The 19,571-nt window shown below is 35.7% G+C and overlaps 1 protein-coding gene across 1 annotated transcript; it reads left to right on the plus strand.

The window, feature by feature from the left end:
• The first annotated feature begins 8,427 nt into the window (after positions 1-8,427).
• Positions 8,428-14,515, plus strand: LOC145667570 (uncharacterized). Its single transcript, XM_081735041.1, has 2 exons — positions 8,428-8,471; positions 13,817-14,515. Exons 1-2 carry the CDS (start codon positions 8,463-8,465, stop codon positions 14,513-14,515), a joined length of 708 nt encoding a protein of 235 aa, XP_081591167.1. The 5' UTR covers positions 8,428-8,462.
• The last annotated feature ends 5,056 nt before the right edge of the window (positions 14,516-19,571 follow it).

Here is a 19,571-nt window from a genome sequence, read left to right on the forward strand (position 1 = left end):
ACCCCTTAATGCTAAATTTCATTCAATTTGAATATAGTTATATTTTGGCCAGCTTTTTGCGTTTTCGCCCCACTGTGCGTCGTCCCTCATATCATTGTAGAAGAACCAGAGGAAAGTAACTCCATTTTGGTAGGTTCACAGGAAAGAGAGGAAAACAGTTTTTTTTTTTTTTTTTTCAAATAAATGTTATTTTGATAAGATGGTAAACACATTATATGCATAACAGACAAATCAATGACAAAGTAAACTTCAATAACACTCAAATAACACCAAATGGGGCTTTCAGAATTACGTTCATAACCCAAAAAAAAGCAATAATTGCATTCTTGGAGTTACATTGCTTTGGTTTTCATACGACGATATGTGTAACGGGTTAACATGACTATAGATGCCGAAAGCCCAGAAATCTAATGGGGCGTTTACACTTGGTCGATTTAGTCGCACGGCTAAATCGACTCGCTGCATTTGCGACTAAATCGAAGCAACTAGACCGAATGAGATCGATGGAAGAGGTTAAATTGTTTCAACCGAAATTAAATGCTCCTTGTCGACTCGCTCTCCTCTGGTCGATTCGAAATCTACTGGCAATTTTAAAGATGTCCAAGCAAAAAGTAATTGGTACAATTTGCGGTGTTATAGCAGAAGAAAATAGAATCGACCACAGAAAATAGAACGTCTTTAAATTCAGTTGCTAGTCGATTAGTCGCTTTCGATCAACAAGCGATTAAGTTGAAGTCCTGTTTACACGGTCGATTAAGTTGAAAGTGACGTCAATTCAACTGAATCGAACGCAAATCGACTAAGTGTAAACGCCCCATAATCCCTAATCGTAACTCTCACCGTCTGTCGATAGGTTTCAGAGGAAAAAATGGTCAAGGATAGCAAGAAATGGTTTTCTTACAAGGATTCATTTTTCCAAGAAGAGATTCCACCTTCAAACCTAACTCTCTATTCAAACCGGAAGTGGTACAAGTCTACTTACACTTTCGGTTTCAGTATTGATGCCTATGAGACGAGATATAATGTTTTTCTCCTTTCGTGCCTCGATTCTCGAAGTATTCTTTCTATGTCTCGTCTCGATTCTTGGAAAGTTCTTCTCGTCTCGTTTTTCCAATTTATATATATACAAAATGTATTTCCTAGTTTTCTCCTTAATTTCTACCTAGAAGTTACCACAACTCCTCCGCGTCAAGGACGTCCACCATGGATGTAATTTTACAACATTTAAACCATATTTATTATTGGAGTATATTGTGTAATGACTTGCGTACCTTTAAACACTGATAAATGTTCTTTGTTGTGTTGGTAAATTACGTTATCAAATTATTTATTTATACTATAAATCCTGTACTATTAAAACAATGTTTGAGATCTAATACAACGATATTGTATATTTATTTTGTAACTTCTTCTATTTTTATATCTTGATTTTGGACAACGGTGCATAAAAGTACACAATCTGTCGTGTAGAAGAAGAAGAAGAAAAGAATATATATGTTGTTGATTCTAAATAGGAAGTAATAAGATTTAATCTCAATAGTTGAAGATATATGTTGGTTTGCTATGTGTAATCTGCATTTATAGTTATCATAACAGCAGATAGTTGCTTGTTTAAAACGTTGCTATGACAACCGGAAAAGAAAAGAATAATTAATGGAGTTTTAGAGAATAAAGGTAATAGTGATATAAGTTGTCGTGCCTGATTTAATGTATTTTGACCGTGTTAACGTAACTAAAAAGTACACGAATTGTGGGCTGGAATGTAACGTGAAAAATAATAAGTTAATATAATAATCGTTACATTTTAAATGATGGTTCCAATATACGTTACACTAAGAGTAGGATGAACTAGTGTTGAGAACGAGATTAGAGGAATTTCTCGTATCTTCTCGATTCTTTTCTCAATAACGAGACGAGAATTGTCAGTTTGTCTTCTCGTCTTGAATATTTGGGGGCACAGTGGCTCAGTGGTGGAAGGCTTACCTCTAGTGCGTAAGGTCCCTCGTTCGATCCCCGGCCACGTAAGTTTGTGGTGGACAATATCACATTCGTGGAGTTTTCTCAAGCTACTCCCGTTTTCTCCCACATTCTCATTCCATCTATTATTCCATCATCATTCACTTGTCTTAATCATCCTAAAGGGCATAATCATGGGACGTTATACTGAAGGATTTAATTTCATTACAGTACGTATCTCTCGTGCAACATACTTGAATATTGTAAAAGAGGATTACTGCTGCTGTCTAAACTGTCATATGATTAAGATAAACTAAAAAGAGTGGTGGCTCTTGAGGGAGGTCGCATCTGCATAAAAAATTAACATTTTATTGCTACATACTAAAGAATGTATACACTGTATGAAACTGTGTGAAGTTTTCTTCCCTTATCTTATAGCAATAATATAACTAATGTGTCTTCCCTCAAGAACCGCCACTATAGAGAAATTGTCTTGAAATCGAAGTTCGTCTGTTTTTTTTTTTATTACAAAAACTTAACAACACACATCTACAGTAAATACTGTCTCAAAAATTGGTTAGTTTTACTAGGTATTGTCACAAACGTACCATTAGGGTCTACCAATCAAAATATGGAAATAGGGTATTTTTTTAAAAAAATAGGGAATGACTGTATAACACCATATGAAGATATTAAAATACAAAAACCAGAATGGAATATTCATATGTTAGCATAACATTAGCTTATTATTTACATAAAAATGTTATTATTAAGTTTCTTTAGTAGAACTCGGAAGAACAATGAATGGTTCGTTGTACTGTGTATCACGTGCTTCGGCAACGTACTCGGATTGAGGTTACGAGACAACAGAAAACCGCAGTTATCTAGGAAAATGTGTTTGCTGTGCTTTCGTGTGCCTCGACGTCCGTCGACTGAAATATGCCTAATTAACGAACTTCCACCTTTCACTTCGGATGGGTTTTACCTATCAGAACTATTCCTCCGCAGAAATTGGGATTCTGTTGCACTTAATACAGCAATAGTAATGCGAATATAGAAACAGTTGCTCGAAGAAGAAGGATCACGCCTATGTCAAGGATTCGGTGATGACATTATACTTCGGACGAATATAATAGATATCTTGTCACTATAGCTATTGTGCATATGTTCGCATCAGAAAGATTTATGCACAACGTCGGGAGTGTTGTATAGCGACCAGCAGTGGCGTACATTGAATTTCTTCAAAGATGGGGGTTGAAGAATTCAAGCTCGTATTGTTTCATGAGATAAGTGACTTTCATGTGCATTCTTCATATTGTGAATGTTTATTTTCGATTGGTAGGTGTTATGGTTTAACGTATCTTTAGCACTGAGGCTAAACGCCGTAAGACGTAGACCTATAGCTTAAAGTGGGATCCGAACCACATGAGCTTCTAACAGAATCGCAACCGGGTTCCGCGCACCAAAGGCACGTTCGCTAAATATAGAGTGGGGAGATATTTCCATAATAATATGCTGAAGGGATAGTGGGGTTAAGATCCTAAATCTCCTCTGGGTATGCCACCAGTGTCTTTAGTACGGGCTAATGTTGTCTAAAGTGTCGAAGCATTTTCTCACTTCGCTCATTACAGAAGTTCTTTGAATATATGCTAGAAATGAATGAAATGAAATCTTTAAGTTTTACGTACCACGATTATGCTGGTTAGGCTTAAGGAGACGGTGATGATGAGAGATGAGTGAAATGGTGGAATGAAGGAAGTGGGAGGAAACGGGAGAACCCCGAGAAAACCCACGAGCACGGTGTTTGTCCACCACAAAGTCCACACGGCGCGAGCTGGGATCGAACCAGGGACCCCAAGCACCGGAGGTGAACGTTCTACCACTGAGCCACCGCTCCCCCCGAATATATGCTAGAATGGTGGACCAAGTTTCATGATAACCGTATTATCTAGCGACATCCACTTCTGTCTCCTGTGCCATAGTAGCTACTTCTGTGATAGAGCGTTCACCTATCGGGCATGCGGCCCTAGTTTGATCCGAACTCTCGTCACTTCCGCTTTGTGGTGGACAAACTCCATCTGTGCGGATTTTCTCGCAGTTCTCCCGCTTCCCGCATTCTTCATTTCGCAGTTTAGTTCATTACTATCAACATGTCCGTCACTCATAGCGTCGCAGTGTAATTGCTATGAGCGTTGAACACTAATCTCAATCATTTGATACATTTCATTTTCCATCTCTTTTCTAAACTTTAACACTGTCGGGAGTATAATTATTAATCTCAACGACATCGAGAACTATGGATCCGACACTAGTATTGGTCGTTTTCTATTATTTTAACATGTCAACCTATTTCCACTACCATCATTGGGGCGTTAAATATAGACTTAAATAGTATAGGGGCTGTCGCCAATAAACATACGGATCACGAGAACTATGGATTCCCTACTAATGTTAATCGTTTGTGATTATTTTCTTTATGCTAGTATTCTCCTAGCTGGGGTACGAATGGGGTTGAACTTTAATTTAATCAGCATCGTGATGTCGCTATTCATCTCAGCGAGCTGAAAAACTATGGACTTTACACTAATATCAGCGGTTTTGATTATTTTATATGTTAACCCTTTCCACTCTCCCTAGGTGCGCTAAGGAATCTTACCCTTACTGGAGGCTGAATGTGAACTTAAAGGCCATCGGTAATGCTACCAATCAACTTAGGGGTGATGGAGGGAGAGGGAGAGGAAAACTATTGATTCGAAATTAACAAAGGTAATTTCATTTTCAAATATTTTTATATGCCACAATTTTACCTCCCCTCTTCCTTAAGAGTGACAGTGAGGACTAAAGTTGAACTTAAATGGAATCCGAAAACTACGCATTCCACACTAATATTGGTCATTTCCGATTATTTTTATGTCAACCTATTCCACTCCTCCTCCCTCCCTAAGTGCGCTATGGAGTCTTAACCCTACAACACTATTTTCTCAGACTGTAAGTAATATGTGTACTAAAATATTTTTTTAAAATGCGACTGCATGACATTGTGAATAAGTAAACTGTATTTTTTAAAAGTTAGCCTGTGCACTGCAACTTAAACCCACTTAAATTAAGTATCAGGGCTTGAAATGAAAACATGAAGCCCCATTTAAACTACAATTTATTATGACTGATTTTTACAAAAAATATGCAAAATAAATCTTTAAAACTGAAAAGTACAGTGGGTCGCTTGTCACAGGAGACTTATACCCAAAATGATGAATGACTTCTTTTGTTTATGCATGCCAGATGGCAGAGTTTTACTAAAGTTCCTCCCAAGAGTGGAGAAGGGATACCATAGGAAAAGAGAGGTACTTACACGGCAAGCGTTTTAAACTCCATTGCGGTTATTGGTAATTCCTTCCAAAGCGTAAAATTCGTTGATGTTAATTGTCATGCTCCATGTTTCTTGCCCGTGCTTTTTATATTTTTTAATTTCGTGACGTATCACGCAGAAAAATCAAAAAAAATTGTTTTTCAATAAGTGTGCTGCTATATTTTTATCTGGGAAGTTCATACGTTTGTCATTAGATGTGTTTTATGTTTTGAAAAAAGCAACGGGCCGAGAAGCTTACGTAGAGGTCAACTGGCTGTTGTTGCTCTTGATGGGAAAGTTTGTTTTCCTATTTACACAACTAACCTTAACCATATGTTGTCACTTTCTATTACTATTTTCACCTTCCGTGTATAAAAATATACACTAAAAATACGTTTCCAATAATTCTAGTTTTTATATTAAAAAAAAAACCTTATGCATTATTATGTGGAAATTTATTATATAACAGTACGAAGTTCGGTTAAAAGTGCTTCAGGCGTTCTAGAATTATGCTGGAACATACATACATATACATATACATATATATATATATATATATATATATATATATATATATATATATATATATATATATATATATATATATATACAGTGGCGGATCCAAGGGGAGGGCTATAGGGGCTATAGCCCCCCCCTTGACGCTCAGGTTTACACTGGATAAAATGGGCTTCAATCTTGGCTTACACTGGATAAAACGGCAAACTATGGGTTAGCCCCTCCCTTGATCATATCCTGGATCCGCCACTGTATATATATATATATATATATATATATATATATATATATATATATATATATATATATATATATATACGCGTATACTTCCATTTTTATAAGTATAAAAGATTAAGGGGAGAATTCCGTGTCAGTCTTCGCAAATATTGCAGAGCATAACGCAACATAAAACATGCAAAAATGAATTAAAAATGTTATCCCTATTGTCGCAACACTAAAACACAGATTTTGCACTATGTTGACGCAAACCTTGACGGAGTGATTTCCTAAGTCAATAACTGATCTGGAACATTATAAGTGATAAATGATGTATTATTGAGAACTTAAAGTGTCGTTGGGGGGGGGGAGGGTCAGTGGTAAAATGCTTACCTCTGGTACGTGAGGTCCCTGATTCGATCTCCGGCCAAGTAAGTTTGTGGTGGACAACATTGTATCCGTGGGTTTTTTCGTCATATTCCCGTTTCCTCACACTTTCTCATTCCATCGCTTCTTCCATAATCATTCATTTACCTTCTCTTTTAGTCCAAGGGGCACAATTGTGGGGCACTGAACTGGAAGATTTAATTTAAAGTGTCGTTGGCTTAAAGTTCGGACAGTTCATGGAGCTAATTTGAATTTCTTATTACCTTTTCAGATAATTTATTTAAAAGGTTCTCTGGACGCCGGGAAAAACCCAAAGATCATTTATATTTGTGTTGTCAGTGATCTTGTGGTTTTTTTAGTTCACGTATAAAAATATGTAACGAATGGAAATATATACAAACGATAAGACCAACAATAAGTGGCTAGAGGAGCCACAGTGACCCAGTGGTAGAGTGATCACTTCTGATGCTTTGGGTCTCTGGTTCAATTCCAACTCCTACGAAATGGGATTTGTGATGGACCAATACGGTGCGCGTGAGATTTCTTGGGGTTCTTCCGTTTTGTCCTACTATTCTTATTTATTGTCAACATTACCGTCTTCCTTAGGCTCGGGTCATAATCGTGGGACGGTAAATTTTAGAAAGTAAGTACTTCTGGTGCGAGGGGTCCCTTGTTTTGACCCCAGGCCATGTACGTTTATAGTGAACAACATCGTGTCTGTGAGTTTTGTCCAGTGGCGGGTTTTCTCTAGCCTGGGGTCGGGTGCCTAGGCTCACCAGTCTTTTGCGTGATAAAAATAATTCAAGCTATTATTTACATATTTTGTAAACTTGCCTTTTATTCTTTATTGGGAAATTTTTGAAATACTAGATACAGTTTTCTATTATGCAATGTGTAAAACAGTACTTGAGGTCCACAATATCAACATGCAATCTGGTAACCTAGTTATAATACCCATCGGGAGAGAGTTAAAAGTTGAAAAATTGTAAAACTCGTAATAGTCTATACCTACAAGTATCATAGTCTAGGTTCTGGGTACCCCCCAGTTCTTACCTTCTAGATCTGCCACTGGTTTCCTCCCACATTTTCATTCCAAAAGTTATTTTATAACTGTTGACTTTAAATTTATCATCCGTCTCCTATTGCTTGCAAAACATAACTGTACGACGTAACTTGCGAGACATACAACTAGAAATATAAGTAGCGTACGCCTTTGGTATACATGGTATCAGGTTCCATTCCCGGTGCGAGAATATTTAATAAATAAATAAATAGATGCATTATTGTGCTTCAGATTCCATCTTAAACTATAGGTTCGCATCAAGGCAGAAAATGAGACGCTTAATTTCAACAAATAAACATTCATTAAATTATTTCCCTCAGGTATGAACAAGTATTCATATTATGAACATCTACCATCAGAATATTATATAAACGTTTTAATTTCATTCTATTTACACATGCTAGATGTCAGTCGCTGTTAAAAATAATGTAAAATCATAACCGGAAATGCCAAATTTACCCGATAACATCAAAATAACTTTATTTGAATTAATGCTGCATTTTCATTAAGAAAAGAAAGAAGAAACAGCATTTGTAGAAAAAAGGTTAAAATTAATACGAAATCTCGCATTAATTAAACTCGTTGCCATAAATATTTGAAACAGAAAGTATACATACATTTCGTAAATGTGTATTGCAATCCGAAGGTGATTTCAGTATCATCAAAAGTTAAAAGCGTTATACATAATTGCGGGGATCACTGTAGCGTATCCTTCCGGACAGTCCTTCATTTACTTTCCCAATTTCCTTCCTCCATTCAACGTTTTGCAAAAGTTTTATGTATAGAAACCTGTGTCTTGACTCAATACAAAAAGCTTATGTATGCGGAAAGATTTCTCTCCAAGAAATTCCAACTATGTCCATTTGGAAGTGATGACGTAAAGATCGTTATATAAAAACCCGTAATCAAAATGCAAAGTACATCATTCATTAAAACAACAGTGAATTAATAACTGATTAAGATTTAAGTGCCATCATGAAATTGGTAAGTAAATTTGATTATTTACATGTAATTTTAAATGAAGGATACTTTTGTATACCAGATTTGTTAAATGTATGTAGAGTTCTTGCTTGGGATAGACGTAACCAAATGAAAAGATGTGTTCATTTTACCGTATTAAATTACTTTAACTGTACGAAACCGTATGACTCTTTCACTCGTTACTATTTGCTCAAGATTTCACAAATACTATAAACCTATGAATAACGTCAAATAATGTTTTTCCTCGTCATCTTTGTAGATCACTTCAGTTGTCTATACCTCAGTTAAGGACTGTTCATAATCTTGTAAATGTTTTAAGAACTATTTAAACCTTCAAGAAGAAACATTCTTTTCCTAATTGATTCTTCTTTCAATTATGAGGACAATTCAAATCTCAACAAGTTGAGTAAAGAAAGGGGAAAACTAAATCTACTGAGTATAGCAGGTGTTACTGAGTTCTTCGAAACGCTGATTTAAAGTCACTAATTAACTGTATGGTCTATGGAAGCTGAAGGTTCAATGCCATGTTCACGAAAACTCTATTGATTTCTGGCCTCAGCCAACTGGATCCAGTTTCTACTTTGTATTCATATTTCGGCGAGATCAATCTTAATATTGTTCTCCCATCTGCACCTAGGATCTAAAATAATCAACTAATAATAATAATAATAATAATAATAATAATAATAATAATAATAATAATAATAATAATAATAATAATAATAATAATAATAATAATAATAATAATAATAATAATAATAATAATAATAATAATAATAAAGTAGAGCTCCCTCGTGGCTAAGCGGTTAGCGTACGCGCCTTTGGCGTAGGAGACCCGGGTTCGATTCCCGGCGGGAGCTCATGTGGTTCTGATTCCACGTTAATCAGTAGGTCCCCGTCTCATATAGCCTCGCTGCTGAAAGAAACTCTAAACTAAAATCAACTCAACTCTATAATAATAATAATATCGTAGAATGTTATATTTACCGAGTGGTATATTTCTTTATTGCGGAAAAAATTCGTCCTTCCTTCATTGATTTTCGGCAAATCCTTAAGCAAATAACGCATTTACAAGATGTATTTATAACATATCAACCGTCTCAACATTTATTTTCTTTTTACACTCTTATAGTATGAATCAACCTTTTCTTTTAAAGTTTGTTGCATATGTCTTTGTTCTACATAAGATTAAGCGTTTCTTCTTCTTTTATTTCTTCAATTTGATTATTTCCGAATTCTACCTTCGATGGTCCATAACTCGTAAATCATTCGCTTGCACACCTTAATATTCCATTGGAATGAAGGTCTACCATCATGCCAACCTTGGTCAATATTGGATGAGTTTTTGCGATAGCTACTCTCATCTTGTTTGCTTCTTATTTAAAAAAAAAAAGAAAAAAGAAAAAAAGAAAGAAAGAAAGAAAGCAAATCAAGAACGTAAAAGCATATGTCATGCTACACAATATGATTTCCTCCAATTATATTGATGTTAATATTAGGCCTATTAGAGTACGGTACGGTATTCTGCCTTTTGGCAGATCCTGAGACTAATGAGTTTTTTTTTTTTTTTTTTTTTTTTTTTAAGTTAGGATTGGACTAGAAATGTTCCTTCCACGTTTCTCGATCTTCAGCTTTCTCTTTTAATTTTCAGTATTTTCTTCTATTCTTTAAATCATGGATCAGTTCTGTTCTTCTCTCTTCTACTTCTCGCTTTCCTTCCATTTTTTCTTCTATGGAGTTATGAAGAAGACAATTTCTTCGCAAGATGTCTCCAATCCATTTGGGATTCCTATGAAGGATGGTGGCTAAAAGTGTCCTCTTCTGTCCTATCTATTTTAAAACATCTTCGTTTGTTACTCTCTTTGCCCATTTTACCTCCTCCATGTGCCCCGAACACCACATTTCGAAGCTTTCTAAATATTTCTTCTCGACTCCCGTAATGTCCAAGTCTCTGAGCCATACAATCCAATGCTCTATATATAGCACTTGGACAATTTCTTCCTTCGTCCAATATTAAGCCTGCTAATTAAGAGTGACATTTTCTTGTTGAGTATTTTTTTGGGATATGGCAGTTCTTCACCTGATCTCTTTGGTGTAGTAAGCCCCTTTCCTCAAAATACTTTCCACATACTTAAGATGATCGACCTCTTCGAGTTCTCTTGGTTCTACTTTGACCTTTAAGGGCGTGTTTTCATTAGAAAATAGAAAGATCATTTTGTTGAACTGGGTTATAGTTTCATCAATATACGTATCATTCTAGTATTCCTCTCTTGTGACTCAAGACATTGCAAGTACTTTTTTTAAGAAGGCAGGGGCGGATCCAGGACCGACTTCTGGGGGGGGGGGTGTCGTACTGCTACTTTTAAGGACTCCAAACTTTGAGATGGGTTTTATTTATATATATAAAATTTAAAAAGTTTCCTCTTCTGGGGGAGCAATCGCCCCCCACCCTGGATTCGCCCCTGTAAGAAGGTGCATTCAAAGTGTAACGTAGAAACAAGGGCGTCAATTTCTCTGTACATTTCGGGGGGCGATTCAGATGCAGAAAGCATATATGAGGATATTAAGACAAATTGCATTCAAATTATGCCAAATATTGTAAATTTACAAATACAATAAGGGGGGCCCACATGAGCGTTGGGGGGCCGGGCCTTCCCAGATCGACGCCCTTGTTTAGAACCAACGACAATTAAAAGACTGAATTTCCTGACTCTGAGTCTACTCTGAGACTGAAATGTGGGTTCCTATCGTTTAATTCAAGAGAGGTGAGAGGCGGAGCAAGTCATATCCACTTATACATTCACAAATAATTCAAAGACTAATATCGCTTCCATTACTTGAATATATGACGATTTCAATCTTTGTAACCGCTGAAGATATTCCTTTGGGCATACGTATATGAGAACTTGACAGATAATGACAGCTTGAAGGCCGTACGTTATAAAAGTGTTTTATTTGAATTTCTGTAATGAGTGAAAGTATACTATGTTTTAACATTTAGATTAAGTGTTAACGTATATGAAAGTGAACAATATCATTTATTATTATTATTATTATTATTATTATTATTATTATTATTATTATTATTATTATTATTATTATTATTATTATTATTATTATTATTATTATTATTATTATAGTGCTCATAAATTCAAACGAAGAGTAAGTATTTTTTCGTTGCCAAAATTGTACTTTATATGATCTCATTAAGGATAATAACATTTACTTGGTTACTTTTTCTTACTCTTGATTACGCTTAGTTCCTTGAGCATAATTGTACACTTATAAATGAAATTTCTTCAAATATTTTTAATATATTAAGAATTTTCTATATGTTCTAAACGCCTTTACTGAATTTCAGCATGTAACTTAAATATAATGAAAAATATAAAATATCAATAAGCAAAGTTAAAAATTTTAAAACACTTCTTGTGTTTTTTCTTTTTCTAAAAAAATTGCAATCTTGTATCAGAACTACTAGGTACACAAAAGCATTTCACATTATATATATAATGTCTATATTTCAAGTGCAATACATGATTTTCTATTGGTATAAACACATCCATAGGAGAGAATTACATTGAGACACCCCAAGAAGAGGGAGAGGGCAGAGGATAAAACTTTACGATACGGCGACACTGAGGAACGAAACTCATCCTAACCTATTCCGTTTCGTATGTTTTAATTATATTATGTTTTCTTTGTTTTATGTTGTTCCACTACACCTATTGTACCCGAAACCAGATTCTGTAGGCCATTTATCCTAACGTAAATATGTAGATACTGTTTTCTCGTACTAATATACCAACTCATACACCACAACATGACCACGGAACAGCCTTTAGATATACTATAGGTCCAATAACTGTCCCGGTTTAGGGCAGAAACTTGTACTGTTAAAATTCGAATAATGGATACTTTGAATATTCGAACAAAATTCGTATTTTTCGAATAATTATTCAGATAATGAATTGTAATTCGTACAATTATTCGGACAGCGATTATTTTTTTCGAACTATTGTTTGAATAACGAATAATTATTCGAAAAATATCTTTAAATATTGTAGACTAGACACATATTCAGATATTGGAATATTAGAATAACAGAAGAAACATATTCAAATAATCGTTTGAATATCGAATATTCGAAAAAAAATTAACAACACTAGCAGAAACTCCAAGGATAAAGTAAATATTCACGTATTTTAGCCTTGATTCCAATGCAACGTACCTGTTGCAGGATACTATTTATCTACATATTCAAACGTCATCCAGTGATTATCACTCAAACAGCCCATGAATGATCCATAGACTTTTCGTATGAAATCCTGTTTCCGGGAAATAAGGGGACATGCAGATGTCCATAGGATGTTTCTTAAAAGAAATCATGTGAACATACCGAGATTGGCGTTCAAGTGTGTTTTGCAGGAGCATAGAAGCGCAAAGCGATATTAGATTCTCCATCAATCACTCTGTATGGAAATTAAGGAACTGGAGTGAAGGGAATAGATTGAAAATTACGATCACGTCAAAACCGAATAATTATGGGACTTCATTCCGCAGCGGTTTGTATGAAAGCAACGTTACGCAACGCAAAATTTCATCCTAGTTTGCGGTAATTGGCATAGCCCGTACGTAAAATTGATTGTCTCATCTTTTGAGATAGATCCGAAATTGTGCGAAGAATAATACGAAGATTTTGAGAAGAATGCGAAGTTATGTTCTTGCTTTGATTACACATCAGCTCCAGTAAAATGTAAACATTTCTTCATGTTTAGTAAGATTTTTTACCTTTTTAATTATTTCTACCTCGTTTTCCTTCACATTACTTCTTTAAAACAACCTAATTGCTTTTCCGAACAGGAAACTGATTTTCTTCCTATTTTTCCGCTATTCAGCCCTATCTCAATTTTTCATCAGTCTCATAGAATTGTTCGGTCTCCTATAATGTACTGTAACAGAGGAGACAAAGTTCTAAATATGAAACTCAAAGTTCTCGATAACCGTGGGACGTACAACTTAAAGATTTAATTTCATTTCAAAGTTCTCGATACGAACCGTGTAATGAGTACAATTATTGTCCTTTCCCTAGATACCCATAAATGTACTTTACATTCTTCCTAGTACCTCTTTCGAAATCATTAGTTTTCGTGTTCGGTAAAAGAAGGTGCTCCTTCCTATCTTACCTGCATATTCGTAGTTTCAACAGTTCTACTTGTAAACATCGAGTCTCATTTTATTTTCACTGTTAGTATAGCTGAATGCCTCAAACTAGGGATAATGTTAACAGTAAGATTGACATTAAGACACTCTAGAAAGAAAATTAACAAGATTTTTTTTCGTTATAGGTAATCTTCGCTGTACTGTGTACCCTGGTCTCAGCTCAACAAGCACAATACCCAGCAAACCTCACTCCTCAGCAATGTCCCAATTATCCTTTCTGTGGAAACACACCACCTGCAGCAATCAGAGGACAAGGTGGTAACTATTATGGAGGCAGCACTGGTCAGGCAGGTTCTTGGGGACAAGGTGCTCAATGGAGACAAGGGTCTCAGTATGGAGCACAAGGTCAATGGGGACAAGGTTCTCAATATGGAACACAAGGTCAATGGGGACAAGGTGGTCAATATGGAACACAAGGTCAATGGGGACAAGGTGCTCAATGGAGACAAGGTGCTCAATGGGGACAAGGGTCTCAGTATGGAGCTCAAGGTTCCCAATGGGGGCAAGGTTCTCAATACGGAACTCAGGGTTCTCAGTGGGGACAAGGCTCTCAGTATGGAGCCCAGGGTTCTCAATGGGGACAAGGCAATCAATATGGAGCACAGGGACAATACGCACAAAATAATATAGATAATACTCCAGTACGAGGAGACGATGGAGATGATGGAAGTTACCGAGGAGAAGCAGCCTATGGTGATGATGGAGGCTATCGTTGGAAGGAACAGGGAGCTCAAGGATCCTACTACGGAAGTGGAGGAGCACAAGGAGCTCAGTGGGGAAACGCAGGAGCAGCTCCAAACTACAACACCGTTCAGGGAAAATAGGACGACCAATCTCTTGTCTTTTAATTAATAAATTATTTCCTTCATTCTAATTTAAGTTATGAAAATGAATTATTTATTTAGTAAATAAATAAATAAGTGAAAGTGAAATTAAGTGCTTGTTAATTAACGAATTATGTTTTCACCCTATAGATAAATTAGAGGTAATTGCACCATAAATTAAGCTCAAGTTACGTAAAGTGAAAGCTAATATCAGGAATAGATTAAAGAAGATATCCTCCTCTCTAGGGTTTCAATCATATTCGTTAATTATTGACAAGTTCACAGGTTACGGAGATTCTCAATTCTTGATCAGCTTTCAGTTTGGAAGATTATCTTAACACTGCAATATATATATATATATATATATATATATATATATATATATATATATATATATATATATATATATATATATATATATATATATATAATGGAGCTGCAATTACCTGATACATGGACATTGCTCATGGTTTGCTGAAAGCAGTGTTTATTTTGTTTTTTTTTCTCTCTCTCTCTCTCTAGTAGTACTCAGTACTGTCACCTTTTCTTGAAGTATTGAAAGCTTGCAACTTCTTTAGAGTGTAGACAGATTATAATCAGGGGTAAAAGTGATTCTGAAAAAGTACGGGGACGCTTGCTGCCACGCCGTTCCCCTTGCCTATCTGCCCATTATGTTCTTTCAGGAAGTGGAGGGACTCCATATGTATTTTTTTGGTAGCGGAAGAACGACGTCCACCCGTGTTCTCCCTCAGTTTTACCCCTCGTTATAATACTGTATATATTCTACACTCTGCAATTGAGTGCATTAACTTTGTCTGCATTAACAATATCGCAAACGAAATAAGAAATGGGGGTAGTCGGAGTACATGTTAAAAGTATGGAAGTTGCTCTGATAAATATTCATGCTTACTTTTAGCATCTTTTTCTCAAGGAAATAAGCCACTGCTCAGAAGTATCAATCTTAACAAATCGTTCAAATGAAGGAAACTCTTTTGCTTACGTTACACTATTTCCTAATGCATCTGTTAACGTTCTAATACTTATAAATAGCAATTTATCAAAAAAGGAAGACTTAAGACCTTACTCTAAAGTTGAACTTTATAAACCAGTAACTTTTTCAGATATATAGTTTAATAGATATCCTTCACTTATCCAAAGCTGCACTTCTTAAATACATTTTCCTATTTTTAAATCCAATTTCATATCAAATGTTCTTATTTAATTACAGTTTTTAGTATATAGTTGACCGTGACATGTTATTTTTGTGTAATATAGTGCATGTAATGCAAAGAAACCGCCCAACTTATCATTAGGTTCTTTCTATATATATATTCACTCAACCACAAAGGACTTTGTACCTCTAAAGGCATCAAAATCGAACAAGTTTCGGTCTGGTATGAGAATGAACTACGTGATCTTCTTAAAAAGAAAAAAAACTCCCCTGGAATCTATGGAAGTCTCATCCAAACACATACAAATATTTAGCTAAAATTTGAGGCCTTACTAAGAAGATACAGTGACGTAAGTACTTTGAATACATTGACTCAATTGGTGATTTTACTGTTAGCAATCCTAAACTCTTTTGGTCTGTAAAGAAATCTACATTAAAATCTCCCAGCATACCGGCAACAGTTCAAGACAAGAATACTGAAGTGAGTGATGATCAAAGACGCGATCTCTTTAATAACTACTTCTGCAAAACATTTACTTCCCTTCCCCTTCTCCGCCCCATCTGTTCTAACATCTTATCCAACCCCTCTACCACCCGGATGAAGTTCTGGCTCTCTTGCAATCGCTATCTCCTTATTAATCTCTTGAACCCGACAACATTGGTTCTCTCTTTCTCAACAAAAAAACTGCTTTAGCTATTGCAGTTCCTCTATCCATCTTATTCAATAGATGTTTCAAGGAAGGATATTTACCCCACCAGTTGGAAACTAGCTCACGTGTCCCCGATATATAAATCTGGCTCTGAAGATCATGTATCCTCTTATAGGCCAATATCTCTTCTTTCTGTAATATCAATTTGCGAAAAGATAATCAAGAACAGGTTACATAAATTCACCTCACCTTACATCCACACTCCTCAGCACGACTTTCTACCGAAAAGCTCAAGTCTCTCAAACTTAAATACTCTTCTTATCTGTGCAGTTGAATGTATGAATAACAATACTCAATTAGATGTCATCTACTTTGATCTCTCGAAGGCCTTTGATTCTGTCAGTCACATTCATCTTCTCCACAAACTTTCCAATAGGTTTAATAAACATGACAAATCTCTCTCTTGCCAGCTACTTGAAGTACAGTAAACAGAGTTGTTCTTTCAAGGGCGACTTCTAACCCCAACCCATGATCTCAGGGGTGCCACAAAGAAGTGTACTAGGGTCCCTGTTATTTGTCCTGTATGTGGATGACCTCTACTCTCACTTATCAGCTCATCCTAGTGGCCTTCTCTTTTTTGCTGACGATTGTAAGTTATACAGCAAAATATCGTGTCTCTAAGGCAAGATTGCCCTACAAGAAGACATAAATTACCTTATAGGCTGGTGTAAAATGTGGCACTTGAAACTTAACAGCAAGAAATGTGACAATGTTACCGTTGCACTGAAAAAGTTTCCTGTTCCCTCCACGTACCATATCAAGGATTCCCCTATTACATATTCTGTTAGTCATAATGATCTTGGTGTCATCTTTGATTCGAAACTTAGATTCTCTGACCATATCTTCCCAATACTTAAGAATTCAATGAGCATGTTAGGGCTTATTTATCAATTTATTGAATTACGTACTGTTTCTCATTAGAATTTTTTTTTTAAATAAAACTCTAATAGCGCCCAAGATCGAATACTACTCTCCCATATGTCAGTACCTACACATCTCTCTAGACTTGATTCTATTCTGAATTTATTTATTTCTATAGTACATTTTAGTGTTCCCGCACTTCGAACTTTACCTAAGGAGGAACTCTTGCGATATCTTAATATCCAGACTTCGGGAATACGCAGAAATAACTCTGACCTGAAATTTCTTCATAAAATAGTTAATGGAACTCAAGATCGGAAACATTACTTCATGAACTATCCTTACGTGTTCCTCCCCGCATAACGTAGAATACCGGTACCCACCTATTCCATCTTGCCCGCCCTAGGTTGGCAATTATACAGAGGTCTTTTTTTTTTTTTTTTTGTACAGAATACCGAACTGTTACTCATTTAACAACTGATGTTGACATTTTTTCGAGCTTACTGGTGTTTGAAAGAGCAATTAAAGAGTTTTGTCGAAATAATATTACTTTTGCACTATTTGTTTTGTTGTTTTTTTCTGTTTGTTAACATTCCTCTGTGTAAAATGGCCAAGTTATGCTGTACCTGGGAATTTGTTCAATATATATATATATATATATATATATATATATATATATATATATATATATATATATATATATATATATATAGGGTGTTAATTAACTATACAAACTAAAACAGAAGAATGTTCACATCAGAAGGGATCGCAATTATCTAGGACTACTTTTCATTACTTCCAAACATCTCCAATACTTCCCCACTTACTTGTTGCAGGACAAAATTTCACAACTAGCTTCAGACCTTTAGTCTTGTTTCCACGAATCTACAGGAGCTAGGACGGTGTCTAGTTTTGCAAGTGTCAGTTAAGCTACTTTGTGGAAAAAGTGGATGGACTTTCGAACTTGCGACATCATCTCTTATTCGGGTCATTTCAAACTTTCGGGTTATTTCCCGAAAACTAAACTAAACTTTCGGGTTATTTCAAACTTGTGACAACATCTCTTAAGATTATGATTATTCTTACGGATTCAGTACTGTCATTCCAATGTGCCATTCCTTTAGTTTAGTGAAGAGTATGAACGAGGCCAGGTGGGTTCTTTTTACGAAGCATAACCAGCCAATTAAAAATATTCTACCGACATGTAATGTTGTACTGCACCACCTGAGGAGAGCTTCCTTCAGTGCTCATTGTGGACAAATTGTCTCTAAAGAAATTTGCAGTCTCTGGATCCGTGTGAGTGGGGATGGGAGAAAGTCGGAGATGACTACGAGCTCTTCTGGCCAGCTAATACCGACACTATGGACAAGCTGGAAGGACTATCATACAAATCTAAGAGGTGCAATTGTTGTCGATGTGTAAAATATTATTTAAATTTTGCATTGTTTCGTAGCTGTAAGGTTCGATGAAGATATTAAAACACAACCATAAAAAGTATGCTTTTTCTTTTTTACTCCCTTTCAAATTGGTATTGCAATAACTCCTAAACCGTTTCTCAGGCAAATAAGACATTTTTCTAACAATTCAAGATCTCTCAAATAGTATATGACAACATTAAAGATCCTGCCCATAACTTAAGGGAAGATTATGGGAATTGGGCTGTGGTGAATCTGCCACTGTGTAAAGGAAGAAGAATCAGAGTATAATAATATGTATCATTTAATGATGTATTCATCTCATTCCCAGAAGAAAACTGTGATATCATTGCTTTTGATTGCAAAATTTTCCATAAATTGGGCCATTTTGGGGAGTCGAGTTTTTGAGCACTTACGGTGTCAGACAACAGCAATAAGAATTTAAGCAGATCCTTGACTCTGAAAACATGAGGAACGATGCCACACACTAATATGGAGGACTTCATTTTCTCGTCGAAATTGGTCGGTATCTTGGCTTTCATTGTGGTTTCTGACACTTTCGGTGGTCAGGTCGTATCTCGGAGCTCACAAATGGATTTTTTGATCCTGAAAATCATATTGCCCCTGTATATATCACACGGCAATATTTGTAGCTATGTTCAAAAACAAAATTTATGCAGAAGCCATTTTGACCGTCACCCTGGATTTCATCCACAACGAAGCAACATTCAACTTGTTAACGTTCAGATTCATAATATACGTTGCTGAAATGTCGCAAGAAATATCGTTAAAGTCGGTTTAGAGAGCGTTTTTTTTTTCCTTAAATATTTAGCAGTATATCAGTAGCTTACTTCAAAATGTGGGAACCGCGGTGGCTCAGTGGTAGAGCGTACACCTCT

This window comes from Thermobia domestica, chromosome 13 (genome assembly GCF_964235325.1).
Source record: "Thermobia domestica chromosome 13, izTheDome1.hap1.1, whole genome shotgun sequence".
Taxonomy (NCBI): domain Eukaryota; kingdom Metazoa; phylum Arthropoda; class Insecta; order Zygentoma; family Lepismatidae; genus Thermobia; species Thermobia domestica.